The sequence below is a fragment of the Cyprinus carpio genome, chromosome A4 (genome assembly GCF_018340385.1).
Source record: "Cyprinus carpio isolate SPL01 chromosome A4, ASM1834038v1, whole genome shotgun sequence".
NCBI lineage: Eukaryota > Metazoa > Chordata > Actinopteri > Cypriniformes > Cyprinidae > Cyprinus > Cyprinus carpio.
This window is the reverse complement of record NC_056575.1, coordinates 6,034,475-6,060,190: the sequence shown is the minus strand read 5'-3', so window position 1 is coordinate 6,060,190 and position 25,716 is coordinate 6,034,475. Positions and strand designations below refer to the sequence as shown.

Below are 25,716 nucleotides of genomic sequence, written 5' to 3'. Positions count from 1 at the left end.
AAAAAGTTGAGGTACTCATCATGTAACGACTTTGTTGGTGCACTAGATGGAGCCACAGAGCTGAACGACAATGTGCATGCTTTCCAAACTTGTGGCGTGTATGATTTTAAATGGCTTTACTGCTCGTGGGGAAATCTTATTAAAGACTTTTAGTCTCAAAGATAGGTCTAAGAGAAATTACAATCTGGTAACCTAATAATTAAGGTGAGACTGAACTGTCAGCGATATTTCCCAGACAAAAGATACAGTCTGTTGAAAACAACATTTGTGCTAATCAAAATTCAAAATACTAGTTTTAACACTTATATCATCAGCATGAAATAAAAGGATAATGTTATTTATATGAATTATTAATTATTCTGTACTGCATTTTAATATGAATATTATAGAAGTGGTATCCCAGTTAAAGAAGGCACTTGGCTAATTTAAATCATTTTAAATGGGCAACACAATTCAGAGACAAACTACTTAATATTGTTTAATAAAATAAACTTCTCCATGACTGAAAAGTAAAGAGCTCATACGTTCTATAATGTATTTTCCCTAAAGTCACTTTTGTAGAAAGTGAATTTCCTTGAGAAGTGATCTGTTTTCTCCTGTATAATCGATAAAGACGGAAAACTAGTCCGAAAGCCGTCCAGGAATGCCGCAGTGAGGCTGCTGGATGGACGCGGGGCGCAGCGCGTCTATTGGCTGTTTAATCTCCAGCGCGTCCGATTGGACTGAGACGAACTTTAGGAGTGATGGAAGCAGGACGTGAGAACTTACAGCTGTCTGAACAGGTCGGGGCTATGTGAACTGACCCCGGGCCACTGCATGGGTGCTTTCACTTGCATTACCTATCCACTGAACCCGTGAACGAGCACTTTTTACGCGTGGGTTTATTTACTGGCACGGGAAGCATGCAACTTGCGCTTCTGCTGACTCTGGGCTTCGGGTTCGCGTTTGCGTGTCAGCTGCCCAGCGAGTGGAGACCACTGAGCGAGAGCTGTCGAGCTGAGCTCGCCGAGATTATTGTGTACGCCAAGGTGCTGGCCATCCACGAGGAGCCGTACGCGTCCAGCCTTTACAATTACCTGCCGTACCAGAAGCACGAGCGCGCGGAGGACGCGCTGCTGTACGCGGCGGAGGTGGAGATGCTGTGCGACCAGGCGTGGGGCAGCATGCTGGAGGTGCCCGCGGGCTCGCGCCTCAACCTCACGGGACTCGGGTACTTTAGCTGTCACTCACACACGGTGATGAAAAACAACTCCTACATTTTCTTTCTCAGGTGGGTTCACTTCTGTTTAAAAACCAAGAACCAGTTCTTATTCTGGACTTCAGTGGAGGGGAAAACTCCAAAATTCCATGATGTATGATTCCGTATAGGTTCTCAAACATGTATTCTTGCGCCTTAAATATTTTGGCATTGTTTTTTTTTTTTTGCACTAACATTCAGTACAGCACCGCTGCTAAATGACTCTTATGACTCTTAGTGCGACCGGTGAAGTCTTTTTCCCAAAACGATTGACTCTTATTATGAACCAGTTGTTTTTAGCAAATAAACACATTCAGTGCGACCAGTGTAGTCCAATTCCTGAAATCTTAAGACTCTTATGAGCCGGTTCAGCAGGACCAATGTAGTACGAGTCCCAATTAAATCGTTCTACTCACATACTGAACTATAAATTATTATTGTTGTGATTTTTAGATTTCTGACTTGAAATGAACTGCTAAATTGACTTTTGATTTATTAGATTAATTTAAAACATACAAATTAATGTAGGGAATGAGTTGCCTCATTATCTTAAAAAAAAAAAAAACATTAAGTCAATGAGATATTCTCATAAGTATATGCAAGCGAACAAACATGTGCATGTCTCTTACAGGATGGATGAAAACTACAACATCCTCCCTCATGGAGTTAACTTCCAGGATGCCATCTTCCCAGACACGCTGGAGAACAGACGACTGTTTTCCAGTCTCTTCCAGTTCTCAAACTGCACTGGTGGACAGACAATACACAACTTTAATAGTGACTGGGAGAGCCAGGAAGACAGCAGGGTACGACACTAATAAACACACACAGATGGGCTCAATATGCACTATAGAGTGGCAGACATAACTGAAAACGATGTGTGAAAGGCATGAATCCACGAAAGGTGAACATCAGTATGTATACGTGTTTGAGCAAGCTTGTCTGAAACGGCTCAGTTGTAAATTCATGAGACTCGTAAATGGCTTTTTATGAAGACAGGAGTGTCTGCATGCACAACCGCATTATGGAGAGAAAACAACTGAAGCTGCAATAAGGAATCGAGGAATCTGATTGGCTGTGGTCAAAAAGGTGCGAGTAACACATGTAGTGAGAATAATACAAAAGTAGCATGTTCAGGTTCTCATGGGTAAATGGAGCTCCTTCATACAGCACACACTTAGACACACAATTCCCTTTCTTTGGTGGTCTTTGTATTGACGACTGTGACTGTTCATCACGGTAGGAGGCTGAGGTAATTCAAGAGAATTCATTTGGCTCGATAGAGGCCGGATTAGAGACCTCCCAGCTAGTGCTGCTCAACCTTACACACATAAACACACACTCACAGATATCCTGTCTCACCTAAACAGGTATTGAACAATTATAGAAAACTTTTAAGCATCAAAAGCTGTCAGAAGTGTTTTTGTGTGTGTCTATACATGTCTAGGTTAAAGCCAGTGACCTGAGGAGGTGCAGGGTTCCTCTAACAGGTGTCCACTAAACTAAACAGATGTGACAGTCGGTCTGTCTAGATGCAAACAAGGGATATTCAGTTTCGAAACAATTTAAGCCCTATTAACAGCATCTTTTCTGAACCCTGAACATTTGTTTTAAATACTCTTACATTCATTCAAATATAACATCAAAAAAGACACTTCACGAATCACATCTGCACAGAGAGACAGACAGATGCAGAGAGAAGATAAAGATAATGATGGTGTGTGCGCTGCAGGAACAGGTGGGCCTGATTATCAGACCCGGGAACCTCCCAGAGATAATGAGAGCTGTTTTACACAGGAGCGTTCCTGTGGGAAAAGGATTGTTTAATGCCACCTCAGGGACTTTGTGCTCTTGTGACTGTAGCTGGCACCGTGTCTGTTAGTTATGTCACCCCCTGCTTCTTGTATCATGTATCTTAAACATCCATTATGCTTTATTAAACTCTACACAGTCAAATGTCTCAGTGTATAATGTATTTTCAGCTAATATCATGTTGGATTCTGAAGAGCATGGCCAAAACTTATCATCTGTCTGTCTGTCTATCTGTCTATCTATCGTTCTACCCAAACTCTCTTCTTCAGTCTTTCTTTTATTATCTCAATTTCTTTTCTTATAAACACTCATCTGTTGTTATGTACTGTATGACTCACTTACCACCACACCTGGGTCTAGTTTGGGTCTAACAGCAGCGCAGGATATGTCTGGCCTTCATGGCCATTCGTGGCCTTTTTGTTCAATCAGCTCATGTGGTGACCTTTAACATCATGTGACACTCTTTGGCCCTTTACAATAGGGATTTAGACCTTTCTGCTGTTCAGGGAGAACATACAGCCTCCCGGTGCTCAAATACACACAGACACAGCCATGTAATCACACACTCTCCACATGTGCACACACACACAGCATGCTTCAGCTTGTGTCTACTGTGGGCATGACAGCGGGTCACTTTTTAACTGCCTCCATCACACACACACTGGCATGTGTAGGGGCCCAGAGAAGAAAGGCAGTGCTCAACAGGAAGTAATAAGGCTGACAGAGGCTGGAAATAATGTTGTATGCTGACCTTCATTCCACAGGGTCAGGTTGTCAATACATGCACAGATCTCTGATTATAATGCACTCGAGTGACCTTCTGTGGTTTTATCTTTCAGCTGCTGTGTTCCTCAGTGCAGAAGGTGTTGTTTGAGGAGGAGGAACGGGTTGGACAGCTTGAGGAGCGGGTGGCCGAGCTGGAGAAGAGAAACGAACGGTTAAAAGAACGAGTGGGGAAACTGAGGCATTCTCTGAGGAAGGCCCGAAAAGTGTCCCGCCGTGCGGAACGGGAGCGCCAGGAGCTGCAAGAGCGCCTGGAGACGGCGGAGAGACGCGTAGGACATCACATCAATGCCATTTCTCCCCAACACAGCCCTTCACGCCACAGATACACACACGGACTGTGAGCTCCAACACACACACACACTCACACCTTTACACGAACACAAACAGACTGCGGGGCAGTCTTCAAATCCCATATATTTACTTTTTTTGTTTTGTTTTGTTCTTTCCACAGTTTTTAGCAAATAATTAAGCTCCAGATGTTTGGTGTAACTTGTTTTGTACATAATTTTAATGTTGATATTGATAAGGCAAGCTTAAACTTAATATGCTTAATATGCTAATTCAAGATTTTAATGTAAAAAGTGAACACTTAAGGAACTATTTCTAATCTGACCCGAAAAAATTACTTGTTAGTGTAACTTAATGTAATATTTTAGACTGAAATTAATTAGTTTTGATGTTACCACATTTTTTAAAGATTTAAATGTTTACAGTGTATTACTTTCAAATCTTAAAGGGACAGTCCACCCATAATTCTGTCAATATTTTATCACCATCATCACGATCCAAACCATTTCAGATATTTTGAGGAATGTTGATAGCTGAACAGGGTTGTTTTTTTTCATACAGTGGGAAAAGAAACTGCTCAGTTACTGACATTCTTCAGAATTTCTTCTTTTGTGTTCCACCAAAACAAAAAAGTCATGCAGGTTCGGAACAACATGAGAACTAAAGACAAATGAAGACAGAATTTTAATTCTTTCCCTTTCAATCTTTAAATCCGTGTATCGCTTTAACATACACTGATGAACTGTTTACACATTTAGAAAACAACTGACAGTGATGATGTCATAGAAGCATTCACTGAATTATGATGAAGGACAAGTTTGAAAAGTGTTACAATATTCAACATTCAAAATGTAACAGGAAGCAGTGATGTCATCATAATATTTACATACTGAATTGTGAATGGTCTGTCTTAGCTGAGAATATTTTAGTTTGTCTTTAGTTTCACAGTACATTGTAAAACTCATACAGAATCCAAAGTTTAAGCAGAACAAATGCTATTAGCTCATACTTCTGTGAACTTTGAGACTTCTGATATTAGTTTGTGCAGATGAATGGAAAAATATAATGTGTAAAAGAGCAATACAAACATGTTTAGATGGGGTAGAACTAAAAGATATATGTAAAGAAACATTAGTGATTCTGATGCTTTTACACTTATTAAAATAACTTGTCTTAAAGTCAAAATTAAAATATATTTTAACATTGTCGTCAGATTACTATTAACATGGATGTGAAATTATAAAAAGCTTTAAATTATACAGAGACATCTGATATTCCAATGCAAAAACTACTAAAAGAGCCAATATAACACACACACTTCACAGAGTTACATCAGACACATATATACATACATATATATATATATATATATATGCACTATTATTTAAGATTAAAATTAGGTTTTTAGGGTTACTGACAAATTGATTTTGGTTACTGATTTTAATTTCTGTATTTATTATATATTTTTTTAAATATTGATATTTATTCATTATTAAATTCCACAACTGGTGCCTTGTTCCAGATTCTAGGAAAAAATACCCCCAATTTTTTTTTTATATTTTCATGACAAACGCACACACACACAGAGGAACATCAGGGGTTTCCATCCACTGATCATTATATAGATCAGTGTTTTCATCTGTACACCTCCAGTTCTTCCAGTAATGACACTTTGCAGGCATTGTGCAGATGAAAGAAATGCTAAAAACATCCTGAATATATTTCTCTTATTCCATATGACAGAGACCCTGAAGAGTTATATCACATGTGGTGGTGTTAGTGAGTCTGCATCATGTCTTTGAAGGAGAGAGTAGCTTTGATTTCACAGTTCTTGAATCTAGATAGCAGTTGGCTATCTAAGTCAACAAAAATGACTCGCTGTGAACTAATATTGAACTTTGCAGGACTGCTGCTACACAAAACATTATCACAACAGCATATCAGAACGCTGACAATGCTGAGCGTATGACGGTTCAATCTCACTCCAACCCAAGCAAACATTAACCTCAGCTTATCCAACTACAAAACACACCGGACTGACGTTTGTCTGAGTCTGTTATCAAAGTCTATGAGCTACAGAAGTGATGGCTGGAGGCTGATAGCAGGAGCTGATGATGGACGCTAACTATGAAGTTAAGAACCACAGAAATTGACTAATGACAATGTTAAGGTTTTGGTCACTTGATAGCATCTCTACGTTAGATCACACTCTATTGCAAATTGCCAACATCAATTCAATTTTAAGAAAATAATAAAAAGGTAACATTCTTAGAACTGTGGCTAACATTATTCCAATAGTGTTTAGAATGTTTGTTCAGTTTTCTGTTTTTGATAATGTTACATCATTCATGGAGTTTTTTTTCTTTTCTTTTTTTTGTTACAACTTGTTTCAGAATGTTCAGAGAACATTCAAAAGTAACATTCCAGTAATGTTTAGATGGTTTCTGTAGGTCTTAAAAAGTCTTAATTTGACCTTCTACAAATTAAGGCTTTAAAAGGTCTTAAATCAGGCAGTCTTTTTTTTTTTGAGCCCATTGGCAGATTTTATTTTTTTTTTAATCATGAATCATAAGTTTTTTAATCATTCAACTCACTTGATGTTTACATAAGGAGGAAAAAAGTTTTTTAAATATTAAAAAAAGGAAATTTAGAACGCTTAGAGAACATTCAGCTTATCAGAATTGTTAGCAAGTTTTTAGAACTTCTGTTGTCATTGTTTTTGCTAAATTGTACTCAACAAAAAGTAACTTTTCTCATTTGCTCAGGATGGGCTGTGCGTGTAAATCAAAGGAGAAGTGGAGGACATCATGCATGTGCAACATATCAGTAACTGTAAATGCAAAAAAAAAATAACGTTTTATGCTTTTTATTTTTGACTTGACACATGCTTGGCCAACAGTTTTGGTCATTTCAGCAGGTGGCAGCTGTACTTGAAAATAATGAGCATGGGGGTGTTGCCAAGATGGCCACCAACACTCTTGTCATGCTTTCATTGAAAATGAATTAATTCATAGACTGGCAGATTTCAGGAGAAAAAATCAACCTAAGTTTACACAAAAACTGTCGAGCATCTCTTGAAGTGAGCGTCATTGGTGAGTCAAGATGGTTTGATACAAACTGAACTGTAAGATATTGCGTTTGAGGTGTTGTTGATTTGATTTTGACCACATAATATTATAATGTTCAGACATTTTGGTTGATTAGTTTGGTTGTCTTTTTCATGTGAGCTGTTTGAGACTATTGATTTGCATGAAATAGGTTTGTTTGTGCGCTCATGGTGGGTCAAACAAAGAGTCAGAGATGCCATCTAATGGCTCAGGTTTTTATTTTTATGACCTGCTGGATTTCTGAGATGTCTTAATAGACTGGTGTGTGTATGTGAGCGCACCTAAAATACGTAATGCTCTGTTTTCTGTTATGTGTGCCACTATTCTGGGAAAATGTCTTCATTTGTACCCCCAGCATCCACTGAAATGCCCTTCAGGATGATTTAAAAAATTTAGTGGCTTAGCAAACTATAACATTAGCATGACTCATAATTTCCCACTGTTAGGTTCAATAGAGAACGAGTCACGTGTTGCTGAGTGCAGATATTGGCTCATGAGGCGATGCAGTTAGAAGCCCTTTATTTTAAGAGGATAATGACGGGGAAACTCTGCTGCTCCCTGCAGCAGCATCAGGGGAAAAACAATGTGTGCTTTCCTCCGGGGAAATCCTAGTGTCTATCTGAAGATGTTTCGGATGTTGGCGTGTAAAATGAAAGTGGTTTTCTGAGCGGTCAGGTCTGCTGAAGAACCTATAGCATAGAATAAAGGCTATGACTGGATCTGATGATGGTGCGTGGAATGAAAAATATGAACAGTTATGAAAGAGAGACTTCTTTTCTTCTTTGATTTTTTCTTTTCTCTAGCTTGCTTCCTAATCTAGTTGTCTAATAAACATGACATTGTATATTATGATTATTGTTGGCTCTTTGACAAAGAGAAGATAAAAGCATCTGCTAAATAAATAAATGTAATGTAAATGTAACAATAATTTAGCTTTACACATAATTCCATATTCAGATACAAGTTTTGAGAAGAAAATTGAACATCAAAACAAGAAAAAAATATCTTGGGCAACAAAAATAATCTTGTTTTGCCTTTGAATTAAGATCATTTTTCTTATTCATTTGGCAGAACTAACAAAAAATGTTTCTTCAGAAAACAAGACTTAATATATTACATAATTTTGCTTCAAGTAAATGCATCTTGATTCATGAATGTTTAGATGACAAAAATATTAAGAAAATAATTTTTTGCAGTGTATTTTGAACACTGAAATGCAAAAAAAGAAACTTAGGAAAAACTCAATATGCTGTCCATAAATCACGAGATAGATAGAAATACACACCACGCCAAAACCTACATACAATATATATAGTGTATGTAGCCTATTACATATAATTTTTATTATTTATTTATTTTTTTCAATGAATGTCTGCTAAGCTGGCAGGCAACCTGTACTTTTTGAATATTGAGTAGCTTGGCAAGCAAGCTGCATTTTCACCTTCGCCTCCTTGACACAGCTAATGTCTAACATTTTGGCCAGACACAAGCACAGATGCCTGGGGTCGTACGCAGTCGCGCGTGGCTTGATGATATTCACATGCTATATCTTTCCAGTCTGTTTTGAGTCACTAGCAGAAGGCATCGCCTGAAGCTCTGAGCTGGTGGGAGACCGGCAACGCTAATAAAAGACCACTTACGCTGGATCCATACCAAACGAACGACAGAAAACATAGTGTTCAAAAGCTAAATAGGGCTTAGAGAGATACTGAGATCCTTATCAAGCCATAAAAGACAAATCATGATCATTCAGGATTTATTTAAGGAAAAAGGAAAGAAAAAGAAAGGGAAAAAAATCACTCATTCCCCATTGCTTTACAGCATGGAATATAAACTCTGATATGTGCAGATGATTGTCAAAGGCATTGGATATACAAGCCCCATATCAACAGAAGATCACATCACAGTAAAGTTAGTATTCGTATGCCACTCCCAAAATATGATCATCATTGTCACATGCATATGAGTATATAATTCACATTTCACTGGGCAACTTTATTTCGGACAGGTTTTGTGAGAGATGCAGAGATCACAAGGCCTGCATTATCAGAGTTGCATTTTTTAAATATATATATATATATATTCATATGGATATAGACATATTTCTTCATACATATAGTTACATGGTGAGGACTCTTGAAAATATACGCAAACAATCGGTTGAATCAGAAAGCGCATTTAACATGCTCGCAAGTCTTTATAAAATCATTCGATGCAGTTGCAAGGTTTTTTCTTTCTTAATTTGCGAAGAAGTCAACATTCAAGGGACAAGTTTAAAACTGCACAGTCACTGGGTAGCACAGACACTTGTCAGTCACAGCTTTTTCATCGTAAGAGGCAAAAGTGACGCCTGAGTTGGTAAAAAAAGGAAAACATCAGGAAGCGATTCTTCTGGAAAAGGTGCATCACAACCGATCATCGTTAAATATTCACCATGTTGCGCATGTGAAGTTTGTACAATAGAAACGTGATTTTCACAGAACGTACGACATTGAGCGAGAGACAAGTTTGTGAATATACATCTGTGCATTACTGTCAACTGTGAGGCCGATAACTGCAGAGCAAGGCAGTGTTTAGAGAACGAAATGACACGTAATGTACACACTAACATCTCTTCAGAGACAACATGATAAACACGCCACAATCACAGTCTATTTACAAAGCCTTTGGACACACTGAGTGATTTGCTCTGGACGCAGACAGACCACAGTGATACTGTAGCCTCTCTGATTGATCAGGATGTGTTTGTGTGTGTGCATATATTTACTATAGTATGTTAAAATTAGTTCATAGATCTAATTGTTATAGTTAAATACATTTACGTTTGGCTTGCAGTGGCAGTAACTGTATATGGATTTATTTATCTTTGTTCGAAACACCCCAACATTTTGGTTTATACTTTTTCTGCACATCCTACTGTGGGTTTAAAAATTCAAAACCAGCATATCAGACACATTTCCTGCACTTTACACTCATAAATACACACAGAAGTGACAATCACAGACACTGACTACATGGACGCTGAGGCCAAAAATGTTAAGCCCTGTTGCCACAGAAAACCATTTCTAATTGTCACTCAGTTTATGAAAACAAGCAAAAATTACATTTGTATTAATGCACTTACAATGAAAGTCTACAGGGGAAAGAAATTGCAATAAAATAAAATTTAACAGACTGTAATTTTTTTTCAAGATTTTCAAGAATTTCAGTCTTTCTACTTCAAAATTATGTTTTACTCATTTTGTGTCACTTGCCATTTCTATGTAATTCATTGTGAAATTTACTAGCAATTTCTGAGTGAAAATTGTTTCTACACCAAATGTTTTTCATGCACATTTGTTTTCGAAGTTTGAGACCATATGGCCAAAAATTGCTTACTAACCTTGTTTGAACAGTTGCATTCAATTTAAAACAAATGGGTACATTTTATACAATGTGCACAAAGGTACTGTTTACATGACAAAACTCATAAAAAAATGATGTAGGTAACATCAAACTAAAAGTCTAGGACAGTTGTCCCACTGTTAAAAGGTTAGTTAGTTCAAATAACACATTTGTGCAGAAAATTTATAAATGTGCTTTAAGAAAAACCCTCTATAATGCCTTTCTATATAGTAGACTTTTATTCTTACAAACTAAGAGACAAACTGAAATGATTTCCTCTGGTAATCAACATTATGCCACAGATACTGAGTGTGAAAATGAAGACAAAATGGTGAATGCATGACCTGACTGAAAAATAAAGCCATTAACTCAAACCCGCCCACACCGAAACAAACATTCGGGATGAAACTAATGGGAAATGCATGAAGAGATTCGATGGCACTTTGGAAAATGTCACACACTCCTAAATCTTGTCTGTAGACAAGGTTCCCTCCTGTGATATTAACAAACCATAAAGGGCAAAGAAGACATCAGTCACTTTAAAAACCCGACTCTTGTCTGTAGGAGACCCATCAATAAAGGAATTGTAAAAACTTAACTTAGAGCCGAAATTCATTTTGGGACAGTTTAAGTACTTTTAAAATATTATGCAGTCACGTTGTGTCATCAATAAGGAAGTGTATAAAACCATGTTTTTTAACTTATGCTGATAAACAAAAAGTAAAATGACCTTAAACCAATGCTAGAAATTCAGACACTTTGAATTGTACTGGAAAGATGTTTACAGTCACTGAAAGTTATGCTGCGTTCACGTTGTGTCAGAATTACACAACATGTAAACGCATAATTGATCACTGATGACTTACTGCAAAATACTTAATGGCCACATTTTTTTGCAAAATCAGGAAGAGCTAAGAGAGCACACCATAATATGCTGGCTATAATAAAATGACATATCAAATAGAAATATTTAGCAGTATCTATACAAAGCTGCCTTTAAAGAGCACACCATAATATAGTATATGAAGAAAAATTGCAATCAATATTTATGCCACTGCGGAGCAGAGCATCACAAAATGTTGCAAAAATATAAGTAACCTGGCCTTTTTTTCCGAAGCATTACCGGTTTCCTAAACACTCTTCCGTCTGCCATTAGTCAGATAAAAAGGTCTATCCTGCCCTTAACTTGTTTCCAAGAGTGCAATAGTGACCGTCCACTTTTTCCAGCAGCCTTGGATCAGGAAGTATTTTTTTTCCATTCAATTTTTATGTTTAAGAGTTATTATGAGCCATTAACCAAACCAACCAGCGACGAGGTGACTCGCAACATTACAAACTTTGATTTGAAGCAAAAAAGACTTTAATCGCTCTAATGAGGGAAAGAACTACAATCCCATGAAGCACTGCAAATAACAATCAAATTAAAAACAACAAATAAATATAAAACTATTGATTTAAAGATTTGTGTATGATATTGCAAAATATGCATACATGCACAAATATTTAAGTAAGTGTAGGGAGATTACATCAGTCATTAGCATTAGTGCTTTGTGGGAGTGTAGTTTTTCAGAATCATGGGTAATGTAGTTTTTCACCAGGAATCCCACTGTTGAACATAATTCTATTGATAAAATCATGTACCATCGATAAACAACCTCGTAGCTCACAGTAGGTCTTTAAAGGCATGTAAGTTATTTTTAAAAATCAAATCTCCTATGGAGAAAAATGATGGGATTTACTTCCAGAACCAGACTTTTGCTCTCTATTAGGAGTTTGTATCACAGTAGGCTAATTCTAAAATGACGTCAACGTAGCATAACATAGCAGTTTCCCCACATGGTCAAATTGTCATACAATCATTGTGAGAGTTAAACAGCTGTCCATCATCATAATCAACATTTTTGATATTACTCCAACTGGATGAGACAATTTCAAACCATGGAGGCATTACTAAAGATACCATCTCTATGTTGCCCAGTGCAGCTGCGGAATTCCCTGAGAACTCGTACACTGGGCGAAGAAAGACGCTGCCATGGCTTTCGGGAGATTTGTGTTGTATTAACAGTTATACTATATTCAGTAACTAACACTGACTGTCTGTGTGCATTTAAAGTCGCATTTGAAGCAGAGAATAACAGGATCAAGCAGTTTTTTCTCTGCTTTTTTAAAAAAGGTCCAGTAAATTAAGATAACAATCAAACATATTGCATGTTTTAAAAGATATCTTGAACTTTGCGATGCTAAAACCCGTCGGTGAGTTCTCAAATCGGTAATCTCCCATCTCATAAAACACTAGCATTTGCGCTACCTGTTCTCTCGTATGTGCAAACAAAAGTCTCGACTCGAAAAATGTCGCAAAACAGTCTAACGTGATTATTAAAAGCACTTCTGCAGGTCAGCGTGACACATCAGTGGAAAACCCCGAAAGATCAAAATGGTAGCTAACGAGAAATACAATAAATTGTGAGTAGATAGAGAAAGTAAACAGGGAAAACAGAGGGTAAGAGGGAAGAGCTAGACATATTACGATATAGTAAGAAGAATCGTTTGACATTGGCACCGTCCTCTTATAAGGGGCGGACACAATCATGCACACTTTCGCACCTAAACCTCTGCGTTCTTCGTTCATTTTTTTTTCATGGCTGGCGAGGTTTGTAGCACATTCAGAGCAAAGACATCACAGTTCTGTCTAGCCGCACAAATTCACTTCTCAAAGTGGAAGCCTTCAGCTGGACATCTCCGTCTCCTGTCGCTGCATGCATTGCACCCTCTAGTGGCCTGGAGGTTAAATGGCAGGAGTGCGTTAGGTGCGTGCAGTGTTTTTAGCCTTTTGGTGGTTGCTATGGCAATGGGTCAGTCCTCTGCCTTACTGGACGGCAGGGCGGGGAGTGGGCTGAGGGGCGGGGCTCACAGGGCGGTGGCCTCCCAGCTCTCTCCCCGCAGAACCTGGCGTCACTTGGTCCCAGTTAGCACTGTGCTCACAGACGCAACTGAGGGAGGGAGTGGCCTGCAGGGCTCCGCCCCTGAGACAGAGGAGGAAGCAGCTGATGCCAGGGAACAGGAAGTGTGGGGAGGGGCAGTACCTACAAATGCAAATTCACCGGTTAGAAGTGCATGCATTTAAGTTAGGACTAGTGCTAGGTGATTAAAGCTGAAAATATATCTAGTTTAATAATTTTCAGCTACTCTAGATGCTATTCTACATCTGAATATTTAAATAATTGGTCTTAAATGGCTTAAAAATGTTTTTGTTTTTTTGAAAAGTTAGAAAGAGCCATCATTTTGACAGTAATTGATGAAGTGCAATAAGTTAAATATGTTCAAATTAAGTTTTAAAAACATGAGCGTTTTTCCACAACACTGAAAAGTAATTAAAATAATTTATGACAATGTATAGCCAGAAATAATAATTTTGACTAAACTAAAAACAAAACAATTAAAAACACTTTTTTAATTAAAATGAAGCTAAAATAAAATACAAAAATATAAGATGAAAAATTATAAGCTAAATTAAAACGAAAAATGTTGCCTTTGCAACAAACTGAAATCGATTTAAGTTGAAGCACTAAAATAACTAGAAATATATAAATAAAACTAAAAAGATAAAATAAATATATATAAAAAAATTAATAAATAAAACCTAAATACTAGTGATGTATAAAACAAAATCTGGTAAAAAATACATAACAAAGTACTAAAAATAAATCTACAGTTGAAAACTGAAAAATATAAAAAAAAAGTTTATTCAAAATATTGTTACAAAATAATAGTATATAAACGATACTAAAATAACTGTGAACAAGTGATTAAAATGATTAATTTAAACAGGCATATAAAATGACTTCATATGTGAAAATTAAACAAACAGCCCAATTATTTTGCGATTATAAGCTGTATACATCTTAGCACAGGAGTGAAAGGAGTGGGTCTAAAACTGGCCTATTGATTTAGGAAATTATAATAAAATAATTTTTTTTGAAATAAATGTAATTTTAAAATGCATTTAAATTCTTGGAATTCATGTTTATTATGTATGGTACATTGATAAATTTTATATTAAAATTAAATATATGTAAAATAAGACTAATACTTACAGTCCTTGCGTGGTATCGAGGTGGTTCCTGTGGCCATATCATTAATGAGAACGGCATTTGCGTTGGGAGCAGGTTTGTGGTTTTGAGTAAGTGCCGAAGTGGAGTTTGGTGTGGTGTTGGGTGGTAGGGTTGGAGTCTGATTGGCGTTCAGTATGCGGTTCTGGTTGGCGTTGCTCGATTGGTCCATGCTGCTCCCCATGCTACTGCCCAACTGCAGTCTCCTCATATGGCGAACCACGGCCGTGGCGTTGAAGGCTTGCTGTTACGTGGAGAGACGAGAAGTCATGGTCAAAAAGAAGCGAAACAAACAATTCCGACTCTTAGGCCCAAATCCTTCCAGCTACAGTACACAAGCTAGATTTTGTGCTTCAAAATTTGTTCAGAATCTATTTGCATGAGGTTGCTGGCCTTATTCACAATGTCCCTTCTACTCACTCTCCATTTGCTTTTTGCAAAGTTTTTGCGCATTTGTCGACTGACGGACTCATGGATGTTCTTGCAGAGTGCGGTGTCTCCCGCGATCCTGAAACGCAAAACGACAAAGTCAAACCTTTGCTTCACCTACAGTGACCTCCTCTCCTCTCAAGAAACAGTTTGATTTTACTCCAAAGTGTGTCAATTCCCTATGGTTTTTGATCCTTGTTCTCTGTTCTCCAGTTTTTCAGACTCCAGTGTTTGGTAAGGGCTTGTTAAAGGTGCCTGTAGAGGATGTGCTAATTGCCGATTAGCGCTTTGGAATACATAATGTGAGATTAGGCGCAGTCTCTTAATTGGCGAGTGTTTATTCAGTAGCTTTCCTCCTGCCCTTGAGAGAGATCATGGTGCATGATAATAGAGAGACCGAATTCAGCCTGATTCTCAGAACATACACGCAATCCCCGGCTGACGCAGACAGCGTCTCAATCTAATATGAATGAAATGCTGCACTAATAATGAGAAATAAAGCTCTGTCTCTAAATGCTGTTTATGAGGTCACAGTTTAATTGTTCTGGTACAGCTTAAGTGTCTTCGAGCACCTGAATGACCATTCAACAAAATAAAAGTAAATCATAAAGAACAATGACCTGAAGAAATCTACTTGTTGCTGTTACAAAAAGATCTTTATTAAATTCATCATTTAGACAATATCACCTACAGCTAAGCTAATGTACTACATTATTTGTAAGAAGAACTGTTTATTATTATTATTGTTATTATTTATTATGGGTATCAACAATATTGTAGAAACTTAATTTTCTGTAAAGCTGCTTTGCAGTGATTTGTATCGTGAAAAGCGCTATACAAATAAACTTGAATTTAACAATAATAAAAATGTTAATTTAATTTAAAACGATTGCTTTATTATAACTGTAATATTATTATTTATTTTTACATTATTTCTGTATTATAAAAGGGAATTTCAACTGAAGTATTATTATTTACTATTTAATAATAATAAAATCATTTTGCATTTTTATTTAAAATGAACTTTTTAAATCATTTAATTTTATTTATTACTTAAATGATAGTTTTTATTAATTCATTTCATTTAAAATTATTGCTTTTATAAAAAAAGATTTCAACTCTATAATCATTCATTAATATTAATTTAAATTAAAAACATTTTTTGCCTAAATGATAGTTTCAGTCTAAATAATAATAATAATAATAATAATAATAATAACAATAATTTATTGTTGGGATCTGTACATCACAGAATCTCTTCAGGACAGTATTTACTTACCAGGGATGTCGAAGGGCCTGTTCACATGTGTATCGCTTTGAGGGGTCCTTTTCCATCAAACAACTGATAAAGTCTTTTGCTGTACATTAAATACAAAACATATAAAAGTTAAACATAAAAAAATACAAAACATACAAATTCAGCAGCTTAGAACCTTTAAACTACACTGAGATTTCAAGGCATCTTATCTGCCCTGTACATGGTGAACCTCCACTATTCCACATCCTTCCTGTTGGTGAGTTTAAACTGACAGTTTGGATTTATCAGTGGAAAGACTGACAACAAAATTTGGATTCATTCACAGTTCCTTGATTTGAAGTTCTGAAGAATTTCACAGAGCTAATGCCCGTGGTGTTTACTGAAGGCCAGAGACGGCGCTCAGACTTTCCTGTAAAACATTTTTCCACTCTTACTGGCAGCATGTGAAGTTACTGATAGATGAGTAAGTGAGTGTGTTACAGATTAAACACCTATAACCACACCATTAGCACAATGTGGTTCTCTTCTACACTTCACAGAGTGAATATACCTGAATCAGATATATCATCCCAGTACGGAGCATCAAACTCATAGTCCGCTTTCAGGATCTGCTCAAAGAGTTTGGAGTCATTCTCGTCATAAAAGGGAGGGTAACCACACAGTCTGCAAGAAAACATACGTTTATTGCGTCATTTCCATACTTACAGTACAGTATATGTGTGAAATTAAACCCACTACCTTATACATGTAACCCTACACTCTCAAAAAAAAGGTATAAAAGCTTTTTGTACCTTTTTTCCTCAGAGTGCACTTATATTTTATATCAGTAGTTCTTATATGCTACTTACATTTAAAGGGACAGTTCACCTGAAAAATGACTATTTTGTCTTTATTTACTCACTCCAATGACTTTTTTCTTCTTTCTGAAGAATGTACTTGTTGCTCTTATCCATGTAATGAAAGCAAATGGGATCCAATTTGTCAAGCTCCCAAATGTATAAAATTAAAGGTTTATTAAACTTCTCCATATGACTTGTACAATATGACAAAGCTATCATATAGCATCAAAACACTTGTAATATAACGCAATAATCATAAGAATGACTTTTATATACTCATTTTTGTCATACTTGAGATTAGTCCTGAATAAATAATGCTAGATTTTCACTTCTTAGTGAACAATCCCTTTAGATTATCAAGGCAAGGCAAGTTTATTTATACTGTATAGCACATTTCATACACAATGGTAATTCAAAGTACTTTACATAAAAGGAAGTAAAATAATCATAAAAAAATAATCCCAACAATAAAACAAGTTTTAAATTATTTAAAAATTGATTTAAAATGTTATATGAAAATTAAAAATAGAAAATGATTATACATCAAATACAGTGCAATCAGTTCGGATCACTGAAACCCTCTAAAAACACATCAGTTCAAACCTTGATACAACAGTAAACGTTACGCTTAGTACATAAGCGTAAATAAACCCCATGGGCTGGACAGCTGATTAAACCTGATCAATGTAAATTAAAATTCCTTAAAATATTTTTCTCCTCCCATCATCAAAGCCATTAAAATCCCTTTCCTCCTGGGGAACGGAGGCAGTGGGGGAGAAAGGGATGGTAATTTTCTGCCTGATTTCGACTCCATTAGCTTTGTGTTTTTCTCTTTTCTCGTTGAGCTAGCTAATCAGATGCTAAGAGAATTAGCTATGGTTTCGGCCAGTTAACACTGCAATAATCACACCTGAGAGGAGGCCAACCATCCATGAGATCTGACTGTGAGAAAGAGATGGGCAGAGGCCCTTATCAGTCAACACACACCGGAGTCATTTTAGTAGTATTTATGTACTTTTATGCTTATTAATATTCTGAACTTGGTTTTATTTTTATATCTTTTCAGTTTCCAGTTTTAGTATGTTTATGTCATTTTGTCAACTTGTATTCATTTTTTACAAATATTTAGCTTTAGTTATTTGTTTTAGTAATTTTAGAACTTCTTAGAACCAACTAATTAAACTTAATTGTATAATTAAGATCTTTAAGTTTTTTTCAGCTTTACTGCAATTAATGAAAACAGGTTTTAATAGTTTTGATTTTAGTTGACAAAAACAACTCTGACAATCTCATATCATGCACAAAATTAGCCATTAGTCAACATAAAATCTAAATTGACTTTAAACACATTCCTGGTCTTACTGTGAATGATTCATAAAATGTATTACACTATAAGTGATAATACTGAATCATAATGTAATAAATTGCTTTACTTAAAAATCAACACTTTGTCATATAGCCACCACTTTTCATGATCCAATCAATTCCTCATCAGAATTAGAATCAGAAAGAGCTTTATTTCCAAGTGTGTTTACACACACAAGGAATTCATTTTGGTGTCATAATGGATAAAATCAAGTTCTGCCTTTTATTTCTTTCCTTTTTTTTTTTTTGTTTGTTTAAATGGATAGTTCACCCAAAATTGAAAATTTGATGAAAACAGCCAAAAAAAATCACAATAATCTACAAGTAATCCACATAAAAAGTTCATCCCCTGTTGTTCTCTCCAATCAAAATCCACCAACATAATTGTTTAGAGCATTTTAAGACTGTGTTTGCTTGTAAATGGTGCTTGATCTGTATCTAATGGACTGGAGTCATGTGGATTACTTGTGGATTATTATGGTGTTTTTATTATCTGTTGTATGACCTAAGGCTGAGTAAATTACAATTTTTGGCTGAACAAAGTGACCTATATATTATTACCGGAGTTAAAAATGAATGATGGATTTCATAATTACCTGAGCAAGAGTAAAAACTGTAAATAAACTGAACAATAAGCATGTAATACTTCGGATCAGGACAGCTGTGAGTGGGAGTGATGGGAAGCGCTATCTGAACGACAGCTTCACCAGTTTGTTGACAGACAGTCTGAGTGTTTGTGTTGGTGCAGGAGTTGCCCCAGAGCAGACGGGATCGAAAGACCACAACAAAAGACAACTGATTCAGATGTTCATGGAGAACTGCCGCAGATTAAGATATGAGAAGGTGACTTGTTTTTATGTTGGTTTGTCTGTGCTCAGACTCTCAGTGAAATGCTAATAAACACACAGAGAAGCACATATGGCCACAGCTCATGTGAAATGTACAGCTTTTATGACACTCTCAGTATCCTTATGAATATTCTTACACATTTTAAAAGATTAAATATTGTTAAAATAAACAATAATAAATTAAATCAAAAACCACTTCATCCATCGCATTTTATGTATTGGAAGATATTTTTAGTTTTGGAATTGCTTTGTGTGATTCTAAATAAACAGTTATTAGTTAAAAAACAAACAAACAAGTAAATTAAGAGCAGTCAGTGTAATAAAACAGTTTTAATAAAAAAAACAAAAAACAACAACAAAAAAAACAGTTACCTCCTATGGTTATGATTTTATTAATACAGTTGTTTGATTTTATAGTCTCAAGCATTCAGAAATCACACAAAAGAAAATTAAGTTTAACTACTATAAAACCATGTTAATTTTTGAAAGGGTTGTGATATCCATATGTTTTTGTTAAAATTATAGAGGCTGTAGCAATTCTATCACAAAAAGGTGGCCAAAAATGTAAGATTAAGTGGATATTTGAATTAAATGTTTGGTCAATATTAAACAATGGTTTGATCGTCCTGTAAGTGTAACAACAGCAGTTACCAGGCCTTGGCAACCTTTGCAGGCATTTGTAAATTGTTTAATTATTTTGTAGTACATAATGTATTTTAACAGTGTGGGTTATTAATTAACCAATCATTATTGCCTCATTGTTTTTATATAATGCAGTTCGTCATTTTAAAGGCTGATGTTCACTTAGGTCTGTTTTTATTAGGCCTACCAAAAAAATTAATTATTATTTGAAGTAACAAAACCATGGTTAATTTGTGGTTACCATGGCTACAAGAACCATGATTTTTTTTTTTCGTGGTAAAACCATGGTTAATTTTCCTAAGGGAACATAGAAACTCAGAGAATATTAAGGCAGCTGTGTTGGTGACTTTAAATTGATCTTAAACCATTTTCAAAAAAGCAACTTTTTTTTTCTTTTCTTTTTTAGCCAAATCACTCTGCCCTGTACGTAAAAAAGTATTCATTATATATAAGTACCATGGTAACACCGCAGTGTTTATTGGTAAGAAAGCGTTCCCATCTGCTGAGAAACCAGAGGAAATCTTCCATTAATCAACATCGCAAATATTTGTGAGACACACACTCTCTCTTTTGTTTTAATGACTCACTCAAACTGCACCACAATAATAAGGAGTGTGAGTAAAGTGGGGCACAACATCTGTAGCTCATCAGGAGAGATGGCTCATTTACTCAGTGGTCCAGTGACCATGTGCAAACCTTTTCTTCTTCTGAAGATTTCATTCCAACCTTAGCTGAAGGATTCCTCAGCTTATAAATGAAAGGACAAGTGTGGCATTATGGGTACTCACAGGATGTAGGCAATGACGCCGATAGACCAGCAGTCCACAGCTTTACTGTACGGCTTCTGAGCGAGAACTTCTGGAGCTGAGAAGAGAGAAACAAACATCAGATAGAGCCAAACAAATCCAATCATTCCAGTATGCCATTGAGTTTCTGTGTGAGTGGATGTGTCTGAGAAAGCAGACAACCGTAGAAATCATGAAGGGCACTCAATACACCATAAGGACAAACAACTTTTTGGGCAAAAAACTTTTTTTGACACATACTCATTCTGTTATACTCATCATGTTGTTGTGGATTGTGGGTTGTTGTTTATTGGTTCTTTTATTTTGAGTTTTTTGTTTTTAGTTTTTCTCTTCCTCCCTTCAGGAAACAAGCTTTCACTCACGACACAAAAGCTTTGTTTCTGTGGTTTAGGGCTTCAACTTGTCCTAGAGTCGCCTATTGTGTGTGCGTGCTGGACTAGTCTGTTACTCATGAAAGCTGCGTTTCGAAAAGCTCTTGAAAAGAAACAAACGCATTTCCATCAGAAACTCTGTGACCTTTAAACAACAGCTCCTAAAAACACACAGGTAGCAGTGATGAAGAAGACACTTTTAAACTATAGTTTGCTAGGCTACAAGCGATGCATAATTCATAAAGTACTCCAACTAAAGTGAAGCTGCTCTTTGAAAAATGAGATACAGTACATTGAAGCTATTTACAAGGGCAATATATTTTAGATTAAAAAAAAAGATGAAAAACTTCTCAAACTAAGTACAAGGATCTCAATTATGTATTAAATATTCACAATATATTTATGGGGTTTTCTTTGCTGGTAAAAGCAGGAAATTGCTTTTTTTTATCTCACAACTCACACTTTTTTCTTGCTATTCTGAGAAAAAAAATGCAAGACATAAAAAATTATATTAAAAAGTAAAAGATATTTAAAAAGAATGTTGACATTTCTCGCAATTCTGACTTTTCTTATCAGAATTATGAAGATACACCTTGCAGTAATTTTTGTTTCTGCCATGGAATAAAACAAAATAATGAATTTTTATCTTACAAGTCAGACTTTTTTCCTCATAATTCTGAGTTTACATCACATCTGATTCTGAGGAAAAAATATAAACTCACAACTGCTTGGAAAAAATTCTGAATTGTGAGATGAAAAGTTGAAATAAGAAGCATTTTCCTTTTTTATTTTTTCCCCAAGCTTGCATAAAAGACTTCGCAATACTATGATGAAAAATAGTGCTGTAATATGTTACTCATTGGAAAAAGTAGCTTATAATGGTGAAATATAAGCTATTTTGAACAGCTAAGGTACTCGTATCGTGGCTACAAGTACACAAACACATACAAACTACATTAGATCATATGGGCTTCTTTTACAGTTTAATTGAGTATGTGCAAACAAAACCTGCTTCAGTTCAGCAGGAAACTAAACAGTCCGTTCCTGTCTAAGGACTGCAGGAATGGATGTTTTCCAAGATGGGCTATTTTGAGGCTATGATCAATATAATCCCATCATCACATCTGAAGTGTCTACTAAAGAGATGTGTGTGCGTGAGAGAGACGGTGAAACTAAAATAGGGAGAAAGATGAGGAGCTACAGGATAGAAAACGATGACAGCAGTTGATCCTTAAATTTGATTCAGAGAGCTTGGTGTGAGATTGTTACCATTTAAAGACAAAAAGAGGGCATTCCAGACACACACTCATACAAACACACACTGAATGCATGCCTGTGTGCTGCACTCATTCAGCTCTAGTGTTTCCATTGAAGAGAAAGCTCACACACAGCAGCGTCTGACCCCGGTCCAGGATGCAACTGGTTTAAGAATCATTTTATAGCCGCCACAGTGCCGTTTAAACACAGTTACCATGGAAACTTGCCCGTAAAGACTGCCTTAAACACACATGCATGAAGAGGCATGCAGGAAACTCAACAGTACTGAGACTCGAACCCATGTGCAGAGGAACGCTGGTGACTTAATTCTGGTTTAGTCATGGTGGGTGATGGATTTAAGAGGAGATATTTCAACCATATAATGACTTACATTATCTTATTCATTTTAATTATACAGTTAATACACTTAAGTTAAAAAAAATTCTGCTTTTAATGGGTAACGCTTTATGATGAGGTTTTTGATAACATTAGTTTTTGCATTAGGTAACAATAAACAATTCTTTTACAGCATATATTAATCTTGGTTGTCCATTTCTACAGAATTTCTTCAATGTTTCAATACATTAACACAGTTATTGTATGATGAACAAACATCAATTATATTAACAAAGACTATACCAAATAGTATATTTATAAACTATAGTTTAACCTAGATTAATAAACGCTAAAATCTAGTTGTAAGTTGTTATAGTTAATAGTTGTTATGCTTAATACTTTAACAAATGTTGACAAATTATCTTATTGTAAAGTGTTACTGATATTTAATAATAATACTTCTTCTTCTTATTATTATTATTATACCATCTGAAATTGTTTTTTACATTTACCATGGTAATACTTGATATATGGATAGGGCAATATTTTAGTCCTGTGGTATGGTAACATGGTACAACCTACTGTTATTTTAGTATTAAGTATATTTTAGTATTATATAATATGTATTCATATTTTGAATTAGCTTTGACTTTTTGTTTTCAGTTTTCATTTTTATTTGTAGTTGTTTAGTAGGTAGTTAGTAGTTTAATGTTTTTGTCATTTTTTTGCCATTAGTTTTATTTTTTTATTTGTGTTCTATTAAGCCTTATTTTTATTCCAATTTTAGTTTTAGTAATTTTATTACTTCACTTATACTTCAGTTAGTTGCCAAGACAACATTTCTAATTTTCTTTTAAATTTTTCATCAAATATTTATATTTAATATGAATATTAAATATAGTTTATATTTAAATTATATTTTAAATTTTTTTACTTTTGATATATTTCTTTTTTTTTTATATTTCATTTAATTTTAGATTTTTATTTTATAAAGATTTTTTTATAAATATTATTGACCACATAATATGAAAGTTAGTTTTCTGATTCAGTTTTTCTAAGCTGAATGTTCAAAGATTTCTGCACCAAGCCTGTGTGTGTTTATTTCACATGCAGCATCACATTCAGCCATGTTGGCTCAGTGTTGCGGTCGCTCAAATCGAAGGGGAAAAGCAGGCGACTCTGGGGCAGTTCTGTAAGTCTGAGATAAGAATAAGCTTCAAGTACAGATATAGGCCGCACACAAATGAACCAACACATACATCCTGTGCAGTCACTTTCCAACAGCGAAAATATACACACATTTGTATATACAGTATATGAACATTCACATCCTCAATAGACAAAAACATAAACATCTCAATCTCACTTTCATTTATAAACTCTTACCCACGTATCCCGGCGTTCCACAGGCTGTGGACATGACATCACCTGTCCCCTCCATCTTAGACAGACCGAAATCACTGATCATGATCTTTGAGCCATCTTGAGGGTTGAAATAGAGCAGATTCTCTGGCTGAAGAGAGAAAACACATTCATAGTAAAATCAAACATATCAAACCAGAGCAGAACCGTGAATGTGGGTGTGTTTCACTCACCTTTAGATCTCTGTGCACAATGCCCATACTGTGGAGGTAGTTTACAGCATCAAGTACTTGTCTGATAAGTGTACTGGCGTCTTTCTCAGTGTAGAAACCTTTCTCCACAATCCGGTCGAACAACTCGCCTCCAGACACACTGGAAATGGACAGAAAGTGAGAGAGAGAGACCACTAAAAAACAAATTCCATATTAAAATAATATATAAATTTAAATGTTTAATGACATATTAAAACATCAGCAGTAATGTGTGTCCTAATATAAGGTACAATTGCAGGACTGTAATTGATATGAACTGCCTTGTATGAGGAGCTGCATGTAGAATCTGATCAGACAAGCCTAACACAGAGCAGAACTGATTTGAATAAGGGGATAAAAAAATGATTTTACCTCGCCCCTGTAAGTGCAGAGACCAAGCGGTCACACAATGGAGCCTCGGCAAAGAGCTCAATGACGTTTGGCCTCTTGATCTCCTACACCTGCATTAGCCGGTCATTCTTATGTAAATTCAAACTCTGCTACATGCAATTAGGCAAATTTAAGCTCAAAGCTGGGGAGTGCAGACATGTGCATTAGTGCAGTTCCAGATTTTTAAAGCATATTAATGCTTACTGAAAATCTGAGGCTGGACTTGGTGTGGTCTGAGCAGGGGTTGTTTTCAAACTAGTAAGACTATAGCGCCCCCTTCTGGATGGAGATACAATCGCGTTTGTTTATAGTCTTTGCCTAAAAAAAATCGCTGCATTGTCCATTGATGCATATACACGCACAAAATATGTATAAATAACTATTAAGTGTTTCTTGCCACCTAATTTATCATTTGTTTTGATCTATATATAGGACACAGTTAAAGCAAAGCTAACATTTATGAGTAAAATTGCAAATATAAACCAATTTCTGTTGAAAATCAAGTTGATCTACCCATAAATAGCTCCTTAAGGTAGCAAATGCACATTTGTGTATATTGGACGCAGCAGCAGTTTTGAGGAGACTATTTTGACAACACACTGATGTAAGAACTTGTAACATCCATGAAACCTTTCCATTGGACAAAAGGTTCCATATAATGGAAAAAGGTTTTTCAGGTTATTAAAACATTATTCACACTGAGAAAAAAATTATTCTTTTAAGAACTGTTCACTAAAAGGTTTTCGGGGAATCAAAAATGGTTCGTCTACGGCATCATTGCGAAAAGGTTCCCTTTTGGAACCTTTATTTTTAAGAGTGTATGTAGGATTATTTCTTAT

At 35.7% G+C, this 25,716-nt stretch overlaps 3 protein-coding genes across 3 annotated transcripts in view; 2 read left to right on the top strand and 1 right to left on the bottom strand.

The window, feature by feature from the left end:
- Positions 1–646: 646 nt before the first annotated feature.
- On the top strand, positions 647–5,458 carry LOC109059734 (coiled-coil domain-containing protein 3-like). The gene is made up of 3 exons (XM_019076901.2): positions 647–1,270; positions 1,869–2,043; positions 3,889–5,458. Exons 1-3 carry the CDS (start codon positions 903–905, stop codon positions 4,174–4,176), a joined length of 831 nt encoding a protein of 276 aa, XP_018932446.1. The 5' UTR covers positions 647–902; the 3' UTR covers positions 4,177–5,458.
- A 1,618-nt stretch (positions 5,459–7,076) lies between these two features.
- Positions 7,077–25,716, top strand: part of LOC109054944 (ADP-sugar pyrophosphatase-like) — a 71,992-nt gene continuing 53,352 nt past the window's right edge. Inside the window, exon 1 of the mRNA XM_042738831.1 lies at positions 7,077–7,215. The gene's annotated coding sequence lies outside the window, so the exon portion shown is untranslated. The remainder of the gene's footprint in view (positions 7,216–25,716) is intronic.
- The window catches only part of LOC109061267 (calcium/calmodulin-dependent protein kinase type 1D), a 55,681-nt gene continuing 41,706 nt past the window's right edge, over positions 11,742–25,716 (bottom strand). Inside the window, exons 4-11 of the mRNA XM_042738770.1 lie at positions 24,470–24,608; positions 24,261–24,387; positions 20,893–20,968; positions 16,961–17,073; positions 16,432–16,510; positions 15,144–15,231; positions 14,709–14,967; positions 11,742–13,697 (exon numbers count right to left, since the gene is read on the bottom strand). Of these exons, the coding sequence (XP_042594704.1) occupies positions 13,567–13,697; positions 14,709–14,967; positions 15,144–15,231; positions 16,432–16,510; positions 16,961–17,073; positions 20,893–20,968; positions 24,261–24,387; positions 24,470–24,608 (1,012 nt within the window). The 3' untranslated portion in view covers positions 11,742–13,566. The remainder of the gene's footprint in view (positions 13,698–14,708; positions 14,968–15,143; positions 15,232–16,431; positions 16,511–16,960; positions 17,074–20,892; positions 20,969–24,260; positions 24,388–24,469; positions 24,609–25,716) is intronic.